Raw genomic sequence first — 20,301 nt, forward strand, 5'->3', positions numbered from 1 at the left:
AGCAGCTGGTGGGGTGCAGGAGGCCCGGTACAGCAGCTGGTGGGGTGCAGGAGGCCCGGTACAGCAGCTGGTGGGGTGCAGGAGGCACGGTAAAGCAGCTGGTGGGGTGGAAGAGGCACGGTACAGCAGCTGGTGGGGTGCCGGAGGCACGGTCAGCAGCTGGTGGGGTGCAGGAGGCACAGTACAGCAGCTGGTGGGGTGCAGGAGGCACGGTACAGCAGCTGGTGGGTGCTGGAGGCACGGTACAGCGGCTAGTGGGGTGCAGGAGGCACGGTACAGCAGCTGGTGGGGTGCAGCAGGCACGGTACAGCAGCTAACGGGGTGCAGGAGGCACGGTACAGCAGCTGGTGGGGTGCGGGAGGCTCGGCACAGCAGCTAGTGGGGTGCAGAAGGCACGGTACAGCAGCTAGTGGGGTGCAGGAGGCAAGGTACAGCAGCTGGTGGGGTGCCGGAGGCACGGTACAGCAGCTGGTGGGGTGCAGCAGGCTCGGTACAGCAGCTGGTGGGGTGCAGCAGGCACGGTACAGCAGCTGGTGGGTGCTGGAGGCACGGTACAGCGGCTAGTGGGGTGCAGGAGGCACGGTACAGCAGCTGGTGGGGTGCAGCAGGCACGGTACAGCAGCTAACGGGGTGCAGGAGGCACGGTACAGCAGCTAGTGGGGTGCAGGAGGCAAGGTACAGCAGCTAGTGGGGTGCTGGAGGCACGGTACAGCAGCTAGTGGGGTGCTAGAGGCACGGTGCAGCAGCTAGTGGGGTGCAGGAGGCACGGTGCAGCAGCTAGTGGGGTGCAGGAGGCACGGTACAGCGGCTAGTGGGGTGCAGGAGGCACGGTACAGCAGCTGGTGGGGTGCAGCAGGCACGGTACAGCAGCTAACGGGGTGCAGGAGGCACGGTACAGCAGCTAGTGGGGTGCAGGAGGCAAGGTACAGCAGCTAGTGGGGTGCTGGAGGCACGGTACAGCAGCTAGTGGGGTGCTAGAGGCACGGTGCAGCAGCTAGTGGGGTGCAGGAGGCACGGTGCAGCAGCTAGTGGGGTGCAGGAGGCACGGAACAGCAGCTAGTGGGGTGCAGGAGGCACGGAACAGCAGCTAGTGGGGTGCAGGAGGCACGGTACAGCAGCTGGTGGGGTGCCGGAGGCACGGTACAGCAGCTGGTGGGTGCAGCAGGCTCGGTACAGCAGTTGGTGGGATGCAGGAGGCACGGTACAGCAGCTAGTGGGGTGCAGGAGGCAAGGTACAGCAGCTAGTGGGGTGCAGGAGGCAAGGTACAGCAGCTAGTGGGGTGCTGGAGGCACGGTGCAGCAGCTAGTGGGATGCAGGAGGCACGGTACAGCAGCTAGAGGGGTGCTGGAGGCACGATGCAGCAGCTAGTGGGGTGCAGGAGGCACGGAACAGCAGCTAGTGGGGTGCAGGAGGCTCGGTACAGCAGCTGGTGGGGTGCAGGAGGCACGGTGCAGCAGCTAGTGGGATGCAGGAGGCACGGTGCAGCAGCTAGTGGAGTGCAGGAGGCACGATGCAGCAGCTAGTGGGGTGCAGGAGGCACGATGCAGCAGCTAGTGGGGTGCAGGAGGCACGGAACAGCAGCTAGTGGGGTGCAGGAGGCACGGAACAGCAGCTGGTGGGGTGAATGAGCCCTGGCACAGCAGCTACTTGGGTACAGGGGGCCCGCCACAGCAGCAGGTGGGGTGCTGAAGACATGGTACAGCAAGCGGTTGGGTGAATAAGGCCCGGCACAGCAGCTAGTGGGGTGCAGGGGGCTCGTTACAACAGCTGGTGGGGTGCAGGAGGCTCGGCACAGCAGAGGCTGAAGTACGCAGAGGTTTGGCACAGTAGCTGGTCGGGTACACGGCGTCCGGCACAGCAGTTGGTGTGGGGAGACGCGCACGCACGCGAGCCAACACAACAGCTGCTTGAGGTCTGGCGGAAACACACCGGCCAGGCTGTGAGGGACACAACACAGCAGCGGGTCCGTGACACTGACCCTCCCTCCCCCCTCCTCCAGCTGTGTGGCCAACTGATAAGGCCGTCTGCCACCCTCATGACGTCAAGGCTTCCCTCATGACGGACTCACCTGGCTCTGGGGATGTTTTACGTTACCTCCCGTTACTCTTGGAGGCTATTTTGCGTCGGACGCAAAGAGCATCCGGTAAAATACGAACAGCTTGACTCCCTCATTGCCATTGATTTACATGCAATCTTTCGTGTTTATCTTCAATTGTTGATTTTAGAAAATGACGACTAACTACGCAATGCTGTTGGTGTTTTTTAAGTCTTCAAAGTCATCAATTCCAATAATAGTGTTGCTGTTTACACTGAGAATTTCGTTTTTCGAATTTCTATCTTAACACCTGCGTCTTACCGTGAAGATATGACATGGTTGAACACCTATATTTACTGTATTAACATAAATTGTCATATTAGGAAACCGACGGACCATGTTAACATGTCTAAATTGCTTTGAAAATGACAAATATTTCCTCATTTTTGTGTAAAACTTTCCGAGCCGAGAGCTGGGGAAGGCATCTTGGCTTGGCAGATGGCGCCCAGTCGATTCCCCTTCATAAATTACAATGAATACACGTGTGTCATGCGGGGCATAAGGCATGAGTCAGAAGGGGGCCGCAGCTGTTGACCGGATCCGCTATTGAACAATGGCAAGTGGCGGACATACGCAGGAAGCGAGATCGATAATGTGAGGTAACTACGGCTGCTCTCGCTCGCCCCGTTGCAAACAGCTGCTCCCGACACATGCTGTCTCCCTACATTTCATGGCGTATATTCCAACTCCTGAAGCAGTGGCGCGTGCCTTACTGCCTTTAGCTACCTGTGTTCTACCTGAGCGATGACGTTCCCCACAGATTAATATAATCCATTCGGGTTTCCGATGATCAGCGATTAGTCAAAATAAGAGCCATAGAAGATCGGGCTTGGATGACTCCTGCTGTATAGATCATGATAACTGCTCACTCTTATTTCAACACCCAGGTCGTACATATACAACTCCCCCGGCCACGTTCCAAACGTAATCTTCCATCTGTCGTTTGTAAGTTCCCGAGTATAAATCTGCGTTCATGCTGCTATAACCCAATATGTCATATATCCAAGAACACACACACACACACAGGCAAAAAAAAAAAAAAAGCTGTCATTATTATAGTGTGGCAAGAAATGAATGGAGTGAGGGGTGATGTCTGGCGACGCCTGGCATCCTGGGCCAGGCCCCGCCCACCGTGGTTGGCGATTGGCTGGCGATTGTTGTGTTTTATACGATCGCAGACATGGCGTTGTAAACACACAAGCTTTATCATTTACCAATTTTCTGCTTTTGTACAGTAGTTTTTTAAGGTAAGTTCACACCATATTGTCGTTTAATACATGTAGGTACCCTATGCATGTTTAACAACGGCCATACGGAGAAAAAGTAAAAGTTAAGGGGTGGGAAAGCTGCGCCAAGGCCGCCCGCTAGTGAGGTGGACTTTCGCTGGCAGTGTGGCTGAGGTGGTGTTACAGTTGTAGTGGATCTGTGCGTGGCTGTGGAGCTGGTGGTGCGCTGTGGTGGAGCGGCGGCGGCGGCGGTGTTGTTGATGTTGTTGTAGTACTACTGTGTAAACAAGAACTCTCGATGGTGAACTGTATCCAAAAAGGTAGCACACTACTCAGGTATCAGCTCCGTCCTTAGTAACTCAAAAGTGTTGGTGCTATTTTGCTACATTTTTAATCTTTTTTTTTAAATTTTCTGAACTGACTTTTCCAAAAAGGTACTCTGAAAATAAATTGCTTCATGACTGCCCAATCACACAGGACTTGAAACTTCCTGGACAATATTGTGTGTGAGTGTAGTGACCATTGTGAACCAGTGTGGATAACCCAACCATAGTGACCAAAAGCCGTGGAAACACTCATGAATTGTGAGGTGAAAATTGTGAGACGTTAACATTAAAAAAAAAAGAGGAGGAGTTGCGCGTCGCAGTGACCACTGCAAAGCTATAATGGTGCAAAGTGTCGACATGCCCCTATTTTATTACAATAGGTAAGTACATAATGTTCAGCTTTTCTAAGTTGAGATAGAACCTGGTCACCAGGGACGAAGTGCTTCTGAGAAGAGATAACAACAAAAATCATTGTAATCTGAAAAGATAAAATGATCGACTTGACTCTTTTTCCCCCCTCTGAAAATGGTCAAAGTGAATGGAATGAGTTTGTGTATTCTTCCTGTGCTATTTGTACACGAGGCACACACTCACCTCTCTCTCTCTCCCTCTCCCTCCCTCCCTCAAAGGACATCCTTTCTCTTTGTCAGTCTCTTCCTGTATGGCATACTTTCCCTTTTACCATATCTCTCGCCGTTCTCCGCCGATCTGCTCCTTTCATATCTCAAATGATGGCGGGGATCTCTCTCTCTCTCTCTCTCTCTCTCATCTTTCCTCTGTGTATGGATATAAGTTATCATGTAAGTACGTCCGTGCGTGCGTGTGGGTGCGTGTTCTTCACGCCACATCCCACTCTGTTCCCTCTCAGACTGAGTACTCAGCCTTCTTGTCGCTGCTTCTTCTTTCGTCGAGTTCATTTCGTCGAATTGGAATAATCTTCTCGAATGGCAGTCATCAGCTACTTTAGGCATATCAGATAAGCCATTTCCTGTATATTCTCCTCTTTTTTCCCCCCCTGGGTATATGATTATCTCTCTCTCTCTCTCTCTCTCTCTCTCTCTCTCTCTCTCTCTCTCTCTCTCTCTCTCTCTCTCCAGAGTGCACTCTTATCTTTTAACTTGTCCAAGCTAGAATTCAAGACTTGGAGGACAGCGTTTCTTCTTTTTGAGTACCAACCCTTCCTTCTCTCCTACGACCTATTCCGCCTCCCGTGGCTGTGTCCTAAGTCGAGGCCACACCCACACACTGGAGACCTAACACAGGAGTCCTCCTTCCCACAACGCTCGAAATCATTAAGTAATGGAATACTCAGAGAAGTTACTGGTCAGTGTTCAAAATTCGCGTAATGGACCGTCAGCGACGACGAAAGAACACCATGATCACATAGTAATGGCAGGGGACGGATTTGAATGAATTTGATATTATTACCAACCACCAGCAGCGTTCAGCGCCTCAAACGGCGTAGGCGGCATGAACTTCTTGTGAAAACCTACGTAGGTTGATGGATCAGGCGAACCCCACTCCTGTCGCTGTCACATGTTGTGCACAAGCCTTCCTTTGTTGCAAGTCGTGTCCAAGGATTTAGAGGCTGGCTGTGTTGACAGCACGACACAGTTGGGTTTGAAGCTCTGTTACTATGTAAAAGTCCGGCTGTGCTTAAACTGAAGTGTCTTAAGGCTGACTGCATTACTTTGTGTTCATTTCTGGCCATGTTGCTATCTGGTTAAGGCTAGCTATGTTACAATTGTCAGGCATCCAAACCTGGCAATGTTAGTTATTTTGGCACAGCTGCATGTAGCTTCGAAAGCTGGCTATGTTGATGTGGTAAAGGCTTGTGAAGCGTCCAGTGTTGGCTGTGTTGCTAGTGCTATCCAGCACAGCTGTCTGAAGCGACCCAGGTTTATGTTACTGTTATGATACAGCTGTATGAAGCGTCCAGGGCTAATTCATATTGCTAGTGTGATACAGCACAGCTGTGTGAAGCGTCCAAGGTTGGTTGTGTTGGTAGTGTGTTAAAGCACAGCAGAGTGAAGCGTCCATTGTTACTGTGATCCAGCACAGCTGTGTAAAACGACCAAAAGGCTTATATTGCAAGTGTGATATAGCTGTGTGAAGCGTCGAACGCTAGTTTGGTGCTAGTGTGATACAGAACAGCTGTGTGAGGCATCTAAAGCTGGTTATGTTGTTAAGTGTGATACAGCACAGCTGTGTTAGGCGTTCAAGGCTTATGTTGCAAGTGTGATACAGCACAGCTGTGTTAGGCGTCTAAGGCTGGTATTGTTGCAAGTAAGACACAGCACAGCTGTGTTAGGCGTCTAAGGCTTGTAATGTTGCAAGTGTGATACAGCACAGCTGTGTTAGGCGTCTAAGGCTTGTAATGTTGCAAGTAAGATACAGCACAGCTGTGTTAGGCGTCTAAGGCTTGTAGTGTTGCAAGATACAGCACAGCTGTGTTAGACGTCTAAGGCTTGTAGTGCTGCAAGTAAGATACAGCACAGCTGTGTTAGGCGTCTAAGGCTTGTATTGTTGCAAGTAAGATACAGCACAGCTGTGTTAGGTGTCTAAGGCTTGTATTGTTGCAAGTAAGATACAGCACAGCTGTGTTAAGCTTCTAAGGCTTGTATTGTTGCAAGTGTGATACAGCATAGCTGTGTTAGGCGTCTAAGGCATGTAGTGTTGCAGGTATGATACAGCACAGCTGTTTTAGGCGTCTAAGGCTTGTAATGTTGCAAGTGTGATACAGCACAGCTGTGTTAGGCGTCTAAGGCTTGTAATGTTGCAAGTAAGATACAGCACAGCTGTGTTAGGCGTCCAAGGCTTGTATTGTTGCAAGTATGATACAGCACAGCTGTGTTAAGCTTCTAAGTCTTGTATTGTTGCAAGTATGATACAGCACAGCTGTGTTAGGCGTCTAAGGCTTGTATTGTTGCAATTACGATACAGCACAGCTGTGTTAGGCGTCCTAGGCTGCTTGTGCGGCTAGTGTGACACAGGACAGACGTGTGAAGCGTTCAGTGCTTGTTATGTTGCTAGTGTGATACAGGACAGCTGTATGTAGCATCCAGTGCTTGTTATGTAGTGTTGCCAGAGTGATACAGCACAGCTGCATGAAGCGTCCAACGCTTGTAGTTTAGCGCCCAAGGCTGGTTATTTTGCTAGTGTGATACCGAAGTGTGAAGCATCCAAGGACAGTTATTATACAACACAGCTATATGAATTGCCCAGGGTTATTTTGTCTGTGTGATACAGCTGTGTGAAGCGTCCAAAACCGGTTATGTTGCGAGTATGATACAATAGCTGTGTGAAACGTCTGAGGTTGGGTATGTTGCTAGTATGATACAGCACAGTTGTGTGAAAAGCCAAAGGCTTGTCATGCAGCTAGCGATACAACACAGCTGTATGAAGCGCTTATGACTATGTTGCGAGTGTGATACAACACAGCTGTATGAAGCGCCTATGACTGTGTTAATACGAGTGTGATACAGCACAGCTGTGTGAAGCGTTAAAGGCTTGTTACAATGTTAATTTGAAACAGTTATGCGAAGCTTCCAAGGTGGGCTATGTTGCTAAGTGTGACACAGCTGTGTGAAGCGTCTAAGACTGGCTATGTTGTTAGTGTGATACAGCTGAGTGAAGCGTCCAAGACTATGTTGTTAGTATGATACAGCTGTGTGAAGCTAACAAGGCATCCTATGTTGTTAGAGTGATACAGCTGTGTGAAGCGTCCAAGACTATGTTGTTAGTGTGATACAGCTGTGTGAAGCTAACAAGGCATCCTATGTTGTTAAGAGTGATACAGCTGTGTGAAGCTAACAAGGCATCCTATGTTGTTAGAGTGATACAGCTGTGTGAAGCGTCCAAGACTATGTTGTTGGTGTGATACAGCTGTGTGAAGCTAACAAGGCATCCTATGTTGTTAAGAGTGATACAGCTGTGTGAAGCTAACAAGGCATCCTATGTTGTTAAGAGTGATACAGCTGTGTGAAACATCCAAGACTTGCTATGTTGTCAGTGTGATACAGCTGTGTGAAGCTAATAAGGCTGGCTATGTTGTCAGTGTGATACAGCTGTGTGAAGCTAACAAGGCTGGCTATGTTGCTAGTGTGATAAAGCTGTATGAAGCATCCAAGGCTGGCTATGTTGCTAGTGTGATACAGCTGTATGAAGCATCCTAGGCTGGCTATGTTGTTAGTGTGATACAGCTGTGAAACTAACAAAACTGGCTATGTTGCGAGTGTAATACAGCTGTACGAAGCATCCAAGGCTGGCTATGTTGTTAGTGTGATACAGCTGTATGAAGCATCCTAGGCTGGCTATGTTGTTAGTGTGATACAGCTGTATGAAGCATCCAAGGCTGGCTATTTTGTGTGACACAGCTGTATGAAGCACCCAAGACTGGCTATGTTGCTAGTGTGACACAGCTGTACGAAGCATCCAAGGCTGGCTATGTTGCTAGTGTGATAAAGCTGTATGAAGCATCCAAGGCTGGCTATGTTGCTAGTGTGACACAGCTGTGTGAAGCGTTCAAAGTGTTGCTAGTGTGATAAAGCTATGTAAAAACTTCAGAGGCTGGCTATGTTACGGGAAGATGAAGCCTCCAATACTTGCTGTGTTGAGTTTGAGTGAACTGCTCGACAGTGGCTTTGTTACTTTTGCGTGAAGCCTCCAAGGCCAGCTGGCCATGTTACCAACTGGCTACACATTTGCCACGCGCTCTCCGTGCTCCTTAAATGGCCAGTGCGATACATCAGTGTGAAATGCCCAGGGTGTGGCTGTGTTACACCTGCGATGGGTGTCTTGTGATGTCCAAGGTTAGACCATGTCTCACTGGTAGTGTATTGTAGGCACACGGAGGTGGCTGTGTTGCGTGTGTGTGGTGGAGAAACACTGGCGCGCGAGGAGGAGTGTTGGCTGTGGTGATGCCAAGGCTGTGTGTTGCCCCCGGCCTGGCGTGTGGAGGCCAAGTTTATGTAAATGACACATGAAATGGATACGATGGCCGTAAGGAAGTGGATGAATTAGAATAAAACGAGTTCCAAGGCTCTCAAGAGGAGGAGGTGGGGGAGGGGGAAGGGCCGTCAGAGAGTGTAGGGGGCGGGAGGAGGGGGGGGGGAGATAGGGGGACTTTGTAACACCGTCAGTGTAGGGGGGGGGAGCAGGGGAGGGACTTGGTACCACATTACCTTGTATACCAATACCCGCTGAGATCGGTCTGGCCTCCTGCTGGAGCTAGCGTATGAACCATCTCTGGTGTCCAGTGCATTACCAGGTTTTCCAGTTGGACTAGGCTTGCTCTCCTGCCCCTGTCAATTGACCAGTATAGCTCGTCTCTCCCTGTGTGTGTGTGTGTGTGTGTGTGTGTGTGTGTGTGTGTGTGTGTGGATCAGATGCAGTAGGTGTGGACCCAGTGTGTTGACTGGTGAGGGGGGGAAACATCCTCTATTTCTTTACGAGTCACACGCCTTCACATCAACAAGAGTTATCATGTATGAACTCGAAAATCTCTTTTGTACTCTCGTGTTCTCAAGAAGGGCTGCTGGAGACTGTGGCTTGCGTCAGCGAGAAGTATTTTACTGGCCTCATTATATGAGAGAAAGGTTTCGAAATGACGTCCCCCCAACACACACACACACACACACGAATGAAGAAAACGGGGACGTGTGGAATGCTAGAAGAATCGTAGCTTAAAATATATATATATATATATATATATATATATATATATATATATATATATATATATATATATATATATATATATATAAAGTGCTTAGTAACACCTACGTTTAGCACCTTACATCATAATACTGCAAAAATCGGATCACATCGCCTGCATTATGGCTGGGCTGACGAATCAGATGAGTGTTTAGCAGTAATGAGGCGAGGCAGTATTATCAGACAGGGGGGGAACACAGGTATCAACTCCAGTTTGAACTCAAAACATGTGCGAGTATAGCATCAGTACATTGCGTTTCGTTCCACCAGGGCTAAACTCATGTGTGTGGAAACTGATGAGGAAATGGACCGAACAATATTTGTGGGAAGAGTGGTGTAGTTAAATGTGGGGGAACGTAAAGTGTTAAGCCTGGAGAAAGGTATGTGATGTGTGGAATAGTGACGCAGGAGACAGAGAGAAAGAGAGAGGGAAGTGGGACGCAGGAGAGAGAGGGAGAGAGGGAATTGTGAGGAGTGGAGGTCATAAATAACGGTCAGAAAAGATTGAAAACAAGAAAAACAATCCAAGATGTGTATATTCACACGCGTAAGATACAGTGAGTAGATACAATACGTTGGCTGGTGTGTGTGTGTGGGAGCCACTGTGTTAGGGTCATCATTATACTATCATGTTGATCTAACGAGTCACTTCAGGTTATGGGTTCGTCTGGTTTCAGTCGTGGTGATATGGAATCGTGAGAACACCAATGTTGTACCTCGAATAAGAGGCGAATTCCTTCTCCTTCCGCTGCGACCTTACTGTGTGGAGTGACTTACCACAGTGGCTCTGTGGGTGGAAGGCAGCACCCACAGCTCAAGTTTACAGAACAGACCCGATCAACATTTCGCTACAGATCCACGAGTGACATACGCCTCGTTGCCTTTCTCCTCTTAAAACCCTCTGGTCTGTGGGTTTCTGGTCCCTTTTCCACTGATCTCAAACAGCCTCGTTAAGGTCACGGTGGTTTGCTGTTACCGGAATTCCTCTCTTGTGTGCCTTGGTATACTGTAACGTGGAGGGAATTTTGACCTATTGAAACTGCCAGGAATAGTGAAGACATGGCTGGCCTCTCTCTCTCGCCGTGCACAGTGCTTCTCCTGACGAACTGTGCTACAGAAGATTCGATTCAGTCGTGGGAGACGTTCAGTGAGGAGGAAGAGGTGCGATGGGAGTGTCCAATTGAAGATATTGAGTGAAGGAATGACACAGAGGAGATCGCAAGGCAGGTCTTCCCCACACAAGTGAGAGCCTGGATGGTCTCGGAAGAACGTGTTTTTTTTTTTTTTAATTTTGGTCTGGTTACAATCCTAACCTAACCTAACCTAACCTAACCAAACCCAAACCCTCCTTTATCTATGGTAACCAAACCCAACCCTCCCCACCCTTATCTAACCTACCTAAACCCAACCTAAACCAAACCCTCCCTTATCTAACTTGACCTAAACTCCACCAAACCCTCCCTTATGTAACCAAACCCAACCAAACCCTCCCTTGTCTAACCAAACCCAACCCAACCTGACATATACCCTTAGAAAGACGTTGATGGGGGCAAATTAACAGGCGAGCCTACACAGGTTGGACAGTACACTTTGTGAAGGATACAAGAAGTTGACAGATGATATGACCTTAGAGGCAGTACACTGCGGTGTTGACACGCAGGCTACACTGTCCTCAGATGTGTATACTGGCTGGCAGTGTAGCTACACGCAGGCTACACTGTCCTCAGATGTGTATACTGGCTGGCAGTGTCGCTACACGCAGGCTACACTGTCCTCAGATGTGTATACAGGCTGACAGTGTAGCTACACGCAGGCTACACTGTCCTCAGATGTGTATACTGGCTGGCAGTGTAGCTACACGCAGGCTACACTGTCCTCAGATGTGTATACTAGCTGGCAGTGTAGCTACACGCAGGCTACATTGTCCTCAGATGTGTATACTGGCTGGCAGTGTAGCTACACGCAGGCTACACTGTCCTCAGATGTGTATACTGGCTGGCAGTGTAGCTACACGCAGGCTACACTGTCCTCAGATATGTATACTGGCTGGCAGTGTCGCTACACGCAGGCTACACTGTCCTCAGATGTGTATACAGGCTGACAGTGTAGCTACACGCAGGCTACACTGTCCTCAGATGTGTATACTGGCTGGCAGTGTAGCTACACGCAGGCTACACTGTCCTCAGATGTGTATACTGGCTGGCAGTGTAGCTACACGCAGGCTACACTGTCCTCATGTGTATACTGGCTGGCAGTGTAGCTACACGCAGGCTGCACTGTCCTCAGATGTGTATACTGGCTGGCAGTGTAGCTACACGCAGGCTATACTGTCCTTAGATGTGTATTCTGGCTGGCAGTGTAGCTACACGCAGGCTACACTGTCCTCAGATGTGTATACTGGCTGACAGTGTAGCTACACGCAGGCTACACTGTCCTCAGATGTGTATACTGGCAGGCAGTGTAGCTACACGCAGGCTACACTCAGATGTGTATGCTGGCTGGCCGTGGAGCTACACGCAGGCTACACTCAGATGTGTATACTGGTTGGCAGTGTCGCTACACGCAGGCTACACTGTCCTCAGATGTGTATACAGGCTGACAGTGTAGCTACACGCAGGCTACACTGTCCTCAGATGTGTATACTGGCTGGCAGTGTAGCTACACGCAGGCTACACTCAGATGTGTATACTGGCTGGCAGTGTAGCTACACGCAGGCTACACTCAGATGTGTATACTGGCTGGCAGTGTAGCTACACGCAGGCTACACTGTCCTCAGATGTGTATACTGGCTGGCAGTGTAGCTACACGCAGGCTACACCGTCCTCAGATGTGTATGCTGGCTGGCAGTGTAGCTACACGCAGGCTACACTCTCCTCAGATGTGTATGCTGGCTAGCAGTGGAGCTAGTATGACGCCCATGGCTGGAGAGGTAGCTAGTGTTATAAGCAACATCATGACTGGTGTTGTGTTGCAAGTGTTGCACGGTGTGATCATGATAACACATTACTCAACATGGTTTCGTGTATGTGATTTCAGAACAACATACATTTTTTTTTACGATTTTACTTTCTACCTTGGCTGTATGTATATACGACACACACACACACACACACACACACACACACACACACACACACATTATTAGGCATCAACACGCATACACCTCTGTCCATGCGCAACGTATATCAAGCACTACACCGAGGGAATTCTGAAACACTCGTTAACTTCACATGGTGAGTCTCGAGGTGTGTGTGTGTGTGTGTGTGTGTGTGTGTGTGTGTGTCATCACTAGTACTGTCCCCTCCGTCCAGGAGACTACTACATCCTGGCCAAGTCCTGGGACCCGCCTGCTGGCGAGGGAGCTTATCCTGAGGACGTCGGAGTGTTTCCTGCGCGGGCCGGCGCCCCACAGAAGGATATGCATCCTCCTCACATGGTGGAGGACCGTGCGTGTGGGGGGCGTGTTGGTTGGCGGACACCACCGACACGCCCAGAGAGTAGTCAGCCCGGGGCATGACTGGTGTCCAGGGGGCCAGGGGACCTCCAGGTTATTCAGCGATCGTGTCTTGTAGGGCGTGGCGAAGGTGAGCGGTGTAGGGAAGGACCCGGTGTGGGGAGGAGGGAGCGGGCGGGGACGACAGGTGTGTGTGTGGTGGTCGCGCCGTGCTGGCAGCGGCCGAGTTGACCAGTGGGTCTCAAGTGCAGAGGGAGGGCGGGATGGAGGGAGGGAGGGCATGTGTGGAGGGCTCATAGTGGCGGTACGTGGCCGAGCGCGGCCAGGAAGTGTAACGTGATCAGTCTACCCACTGCACACCTCACACCGGCCAACTTGTTGCGCTTCTTCATGAGGGGGGTAGGGTGCCGGACTTGATGAGGGGGGGGGGGTAGGGTCGGGACTTGATGAGGGAGGGGGGGTAGGGTGCCGGACTTGATGAAGGGGGGGTAGGGTGAGGGACTTGATGAGGGAGGGGTGGTAGGGTGCCGGACTTGATGAAGGGGGGGTAGGGTGCCGGACTTGATGAAGGGGGTAGGGTGCCGGACTTGATGAGGGGGGGGTAGGGTGAGGGACTTGATGAAGGGGGTAGGGTGAGGTTTGAAGGTCTGGGTGATCTACGTACACACCCAAGTGTCCAGCCTGATGGGTCGAGGACACACATACACACACACACACACACACACACACACACACACACACACACACACACACACACACACACACAGCAGCAGCTACATGCATGACACACAGGCCAGGATCTTCCCTGACCAGTGCGTGAAGCACCGTCGTCATGCACCAGACGTTATCTCGCATGACTACACGACAAATCAGGAATATTATCCTTTGCGGGGAAAATGGCGAGCCGCCAGGAACATGTCTTCCCTCCCACAAAACACTTACGACTTCGAAAATGTCTTAAGACATAGGATGGAACTGCTAGAAGGTAGCACACGAACGCTCACATCAAGCGCTCAGGCGCTAACTCTTAAGGTAAAAATGGGTGAGGAACTCTTTCCCTACACCGAACATAGGATTCCAGTACTGATGGCGCTGTCTGCAGGCGACGTTAACAAGTGAGCATCAGTGTGAGTGTAGGGCGGAGGAGGCAATAGTACACGTAGTACACGTAGGCGACGCGCCCCCCCGAGACCCAGTGCGAGATACGAGTCCACCAGTGAATGGGTTCTCGTGTGAGGCGAGGGAATGTGTGACCCCCCCAGTAAGGTAGATGGATCCCCTCCCTCCACACCTGTTGTGTCGCCTCGTACATAAAGCTATGATCACTCTCCCCACCTGACCCACCTCCTGTGGTGATCAGCATGGAGGTATTGCTGTACACCCGCTGACACACCTACATCCAAACTTTATGAAGTGTATTTCAACCAAACCGATAGATATACACCGATTGCTGGTCATATTACCCAACACGTCTCGGCTTTATCTCCAAGCAAGCGTCAAAATCTCGCGTCTTCCTCCGTGTCAGGTCCAAGTCCCGCGTGTGTGTGTAAATATGGAATGCCACTGCCAGGTGGTAGGGTCAGAACCCACATCATCATCAGCGGAGGTGACGACGCGTCAGGGGCGTCCACCTGCGGGTGGTGGATGCCGTCACGGGAGGCCAAGGAGCTGGCTCCGGCCACACACACACACACACACACACACACACACACACACACGTACGGCAGCTACACTTACCTGACAGGTGTGTGTGTGTGTGTGTGTGTGTGTGTGTGTGGATTGTAACATGAAAGATGTATAAGAAGATGACACATTTATAGACAGATGACGTCCTTGTATTAACGGATGATGGACAGACGAATAATGTATTAGCGGGTAATGTATTAACGGATAGCGTATCATGAATGATGTATTATGAATGATGCAGCATGAATGATGCAGCATGAATGATGTATCATGAATGATGAAGCAAGCGGTGAAAGTACTATGAATGAACCGTGGGGTAGGTAGGAGGGGGAGGGTCTGACTGAGGGAGGGAGGGAGGGAGGTGGTCTGGCAGACCCCCCCCCCCCCCCACACCGCTGTAGTACATCCCTGGGACCACTGGGACATCTGTTGATTATCCCAAGGTCAGGGGCAGAGCGAGAGCACACAAGTGTTTGTGTGGCACAGGTTGGCGGATGGCGGGGTGTGTGAGTGTGTGTGAGTGTGTGTGTGTGTGTGTGTGTGTGTGTGTGTGTGTGTGTGTGTTCCTCACACCAACACTGATCCTCCTCTCACTCCATGATGGGAGCGCCCTCTCCCCTCCTCCTCCTCTCTCGCGTCTGTGTCGTGCCCTCTGTGCATCGGGGGGACAGGGTTGTGGACACACTCCCGTCTCTTTTTATGTCTGTGCACCTTGGCGGAGGGGGAGAATTCACACGTACACAGCCGTCAGTGTACACACAAGGGAACGACGCTGCAGTGTACCACCTTACCGCATGACGCAACGCACCAGTTTACCCCGATGCTGGTCTTAAATGACCCTGCACGGGTCGTCATGCACGGCCTGCAGCCGTTCGTCATGCACTCCTTCCGTAGAAGACCATCGTCCCCTCAGGCTCTCTCTCCCCCCTCAGCGAGCTGCCATGCTCACCTGTAGCTTACTCCAGATGCGACGCGCATCCCTCAAACATTTGGGTGGACAATTGACGCCATTTTTCTGGTAAACACTTCTTCAAGACGCGTTGTTGCACCTCAGCGAGACTTTCTCACTATGGTCTCCCGGCTCGTGAGGCGTTTGTGGACGCCCGTGAGGCATGAGGAGGCAGTGAGGCGTGGCACCTCCCTCTGTAGAGAACCCTAGTGGCAGAAGAACATAAGTGTGGGTGACCAGGTGTGCCTCACCCAGAGCTGGGTCATGATCACCTCTCCCGCCGCTGTCACTAGCAGTGGTTGGGAGGGGGGGGGTGTTCCTTAATCACCAATTACCCCAACTACTACATCTTCTTTCCCTGTTGACCTTTGATTGACCTCCCCCCCCCCCCCCCCCAAGTAACTACATCCACCACCGCGGTGTTTTTCTCGGCCTCAATATACTCATTGGTTGAAACGCCTGGACACTCATGGTAAATTGTCACCACTCATACGTTGCATGTCCGTCTCGCACACCACACACACTGTTGACTGAACCTTCCTTCATCGTTGGCACTGCGTCAGGATGTGTGAAGCGACTGAACCTGTTCAGTGTGGCATGGCCTCTCCCCCCCAAGCTGGAGCCACTTGAGTAGACACGCACTTGTGTTCCCGCCACCACCACTTCACCTGCCATGTTAGGTATATTCACCGTCTCGCAGTACGCTGCTCCTCTGTTCTAATGATAGCTTATCCACAGCATAGGGAAGACGTGATGGGTTCGGTCATGCCCCCGGTGAAACATGGCTCCACCACTCCAGGTCGGGTCAGCGTCCCTTATCACATCTGAGTCTTGTAGATTCCACCAGTTTACTCTCTCTGTTTGAGGACTTTTTTTTTCCCTCTCCTCCTGTCGCGGTTGACTGCCGGAACTTTGTAATCTTCCTCGCCTTCATCGCGGATACGTGACAACACATCCGACGCGACATTTTAAAGATTTTCCAGGTATATGATTTCTTACACCAGTGTTGTCCTTGTTCGACGTCGTGTACTGTTTGATTCTGACGTTTGGGTCTCGCGGGGGAAGCTGAACTAGCAGCCCACGATCCATCAAGATGGGGTATCTTAAAATTTCTAGGATCAATGGCCTCATTGTGTATACCCAGCACGTAATGAGTCGTGTTTCCCCCCCACTCACACTCACACTCAGTCACTGTAATTCTTTCTTGCTGGTCACGCTAACGGTTGAACGCAGGAGAGGAATAGTGCATCATCGCTGTTCTCATACATCCAGGATGACAACAGTGAACAGAAAGACATCGGTGTGGGAGTGAGCCAGGACCTACATCTGTGGAGCCAGCCCTGGTTTTCTAAGTTTGGGGAACCTCTCTCTGCCTCGTCGTACAGCATCACAGCTTTTCTGTGTCTTAACACCACGTCACTGCCCAAGTGGGTGTCCCCAGGGCTTGGCTGTGGCTGCACATGCATCAGCGATCATGCACTGTGGGTCGGGCCCTGCTGGGGGAGGCTCTCTGCCTCCTCTCACAAGTTTCCAGTCGTGGAGGAGTGAAAGTGGTGCCCTTGCCTCCTCCTGCTTCACGTATGATCCTTCCCATACCTCTCCCGCGCCACTAGTGGCTGTTCTTCATGAAGGAGGCAGACGATTGTAGATATCAGACTCCACCAACCACGCGTCCCAGACATCTGCATTCGTCAGAGCCAATATTTCTCGCAACCTTTTTATGAGAGCCTGGCCTGTTCACCAGGCCATCCCCCGTGATACCCTCGCCTCCAAAATTTAGGAAGTATGATTGTGTTTCCCCAAGGCACACCGAAGGCAGGGACGGCGTGCGGGATGGCTGGACGGGTCCCAGGTGGACTTAGGAAACAGCCTAGGATATCCTGGTGATGGTAGACTGCTGTGTGTGTGTGTGTGTGTGTGTGTGTGGTAAGCAAGACCACAATATGGTCGTCCGGCTGGCAGAACGTGAGGGGGGGGGGGAGAATCCGGGGGGGGGGGTCACTGTGATGGGTCTCTGCCTCTGATTCATCGGCCTTGTGTTTACCTCATTATCTGCCACATCATGACACTCATACCTGCTCATGAGCCACGCCTCGGCTCCTCCTCCCTCCTCCCCATCACCCCGCCGTGTCCCGCGTCTGAACGGTCAGCAGTAACTCATCACCAGCGTCTCTTCCTCGAGGAGTTCACACACACACACAAGTACTTCGTGTGACAGCGTCTCGTACACCCACGTTTTCTATGTGCAAGTGTCCCTCCCTCAGCACGTCTTGGGGGGGAAACTTACCAATTCTGTCCGTTGTCGTACTGTCTCCAACCTTGTGTTACCACTAGGTACATATATTCCCCCTGTCGGTTGAACGCAGTGCTAGAAATGCGTGATACACATCTAAATGTTAAACAGGTTTGTGAAAAATAGTCAGAATCTTTAAGTCATTATGTTTAGCGCCATTACCACAAATCCCCAATTGATACTCAAATTCAGCATAGAGTGTTCGAGAAGCTAAAATGATTATGTAACTAATTAATTACATTAATTAATTTTAAAGTCATGTTAACAGAGGGAAATTCTTGTCTCGACGTTACTCACATTTCCGCCAGGACCCCCACTAGTGCTCCTGCTGCTGCCACGTCACTTTCACTATTTTCCTTTCTCTCTCTCTCGCGTGTGACGTACGAGGTCAGATGTGTCATGCCTCATTAATCCCTCCGTACCATTTACATTTCATGACTCCGCCATGTTACTTTTAATTGGGGTCCTGAGTCATTTTCTCCCGTTTCGGTTCGGCTCTCTCTCTCTCTCTCTCTCTCTCTCTCTCTCTCTCTCTCTCTATATATATATATATATATATATATATATATACATATATATATATATATATATATACATATATATATATTTCTTTTCTTTCAAACTTCGCCATTTCCCGCATTAGCGAGGTAGCGTTAAGAACAGAGGACTGGGCCTTTGAGGGAATACCCTCACCTGGCCCAATTCTCTGTTCCTTCTTTTGGAAAATTAAAAAAAAAAAAAACGAGAGGGGAGGATTTCCAGCCCCCCGCTCCCTCCCCTTTTAGTCGCCTTTTACGACACGCAGGGAATACGTGGGAAGTATTCTTTGTCCCCTATCCCCAGGGAAAATATATATATATATATATATATATATATATATATATATATATATATATATAGATAGATAGATATATATATATATATTTCTCTCTCGCTCTCTCTCTCTCTCTCTCTCTCTCTCTCTCTCTCTCTCTCTCTCTCTCTCTATATATATATATATATATATATATATATATATATATATATATATTCCTATGAGTCCACGGGGAAAATGAAACACGAAAAGTTCCCAAGTGCTCTTTCGTGTAATAATCACGAAAGTGCACTAGGGAACTTTTCGTGTTTCATTTTCCCCGTGGACTCATAGGAATATCTTGATCACGCGCAAAATTGTGATCCTTTCCAATATATATATATATATATATATATATATATATATATATATATATATATATATATATATATATAATGACCCAACCGAGCGTGCCTCATTACCTTTCCAATGGTTCCCACTGCCTTCGTTCCTTCAAGCACACACACACACACACACACACACACACCACTCACTCCTCACAGCACAATAGCTGGTCATGAGCTGTGATATTGTAATGTATCACTGTATAATAACTCCCTTCTTCCCCTAGTGAACCAAATGATAAACTTGTGGCGATGCTTCCAGTACACAGCACTCGTAACTGAACTTGGCGGCAGCTTTGGGATTCGAACCCATCCATCTTGAAAGCTTATTTGAACAAGTGGTCGCTTATAGAGAGTTAGTGACAGATACATTTATTCCGACCCAAGTCCTTATAGCTGGTTACTGTGTCTGAAGTTCGCCATGTTGCTAGTATATGATAAAATTGTAACACCTATGGCGGGTCATGTGGCTAGTGAGATGTAATTAACGCCCATGGCGGGTCATGTGGCTAGTACAAGATTCTGTCGTTTAATTGTTTATATATATATATATATATATATATATATATATATATATATATAGAGAGAGAGAGAGAGAGAGAGAGAGAGAGAGAGAGAGAGAGAGAGAGAGAGAGAGAGATCGCGTCCGTCTGTCTTGTGTGTCGAGTTGGTGTAGCCCGGATGACGTCACCCACAGTTGCTACCCAAACCGTTGAACGTCAACACCTGAGATTACGTTACAACCAGATGCTGATGACCTAAATATATATTGGAGTTCCTTGTTATTATCTTTACATGACGTTAAACCTCGTGACTGTATGAGACGTTATTGAAAGCGGCATAGAAAAATTATATCTGGCAGTTATCGTACCCAGCCACTTGTCGTCCATCAGCTGTTGTGGTTTAAAATCGTACATTGGAATTTTGCATGACATGTTTATAGAGATCATGTGGGTGCATTTCAGCCAAGCCTGTTCATGCAGTAGATCTGAAATTATGTGACATCTTGTATCTACGTTAATTAATTGTAAAGTTGAATAGGTTAAATGATATTGTTTTTGTTCATTGTAAAGCTGAATAGGTTTGGACATATCTGGCCTCATAGTCTTTTATAGAAAATGACTTTATTGTACCTTCCTTCCCTGTGTAGACTTGGATTATTCATCTCCTTGTCCCCATGCTCTCTGGATGCTTCATTTGCATCAAGACTTCATTATACAAATCCACATTCTTGCCATCAATGTCCAAGTCCATGATCAAAGCCACCCAAGCTAGATGTCAGTGTACGGGACCTCAGACCATCTTAGCTCGCTTCATGGCCACCATGCACTGCTCATGATACTGACCCCTCATGACGAC

The 20,301-nt window shown here is 49.6% G+C and overlaps 1 protein-coding gene across 9 annotated transcripts in view; it reads left to right on the plus strand.

The window, feature by feature from the left end:
• The first annotated feature begins 3,258 nt into the window (after positions 1-3,258).
• LOC139746781 (uncharacterized) overlaps positions 3,259-20,301 on the plus strand; it is a 155,402-nt gene continuing 138,359 nt past the window's right edge. For 4 of the 9 annotated variants that reach the window (XM_071658320.1, XM_071658323.1, XM_071658325.1 and 1 more), the window contains exon 1: positions 3,259-3,343. Coding sequence is in view for 5 of the 9 variants with exons in the window: in XM_071658319.1 (XP_071514420.1) it covers positions 3,988-4,028 (41 nt within the window). In the remaining 4 variants the exon portion in view is untranslated. Of the gene's footprint in view, positions 3,344-3,504; positions 4,029-20,301 lie in introns of those variants that run through there. The other 5 variants (XM_071658319.1, XM_071658324.1, XM_071658328.1 and 2 more) reach the window with 3 other exon arrangements.

The sequence above is a fragment of the Panulirus ornatus genome, chromosome 66 (assembly GCF_036320965.1).
Source record: "Panulirus ornatus isolate Po-2019 chromosome 66, ASM3632096v1, whole genome shotgun sequence".
NCBI lineage: Eukaryota > Metazoa > Arthropoda > Malacostraca > Decapoda > Palinuridae > Panulirus > Panulirus ornatus.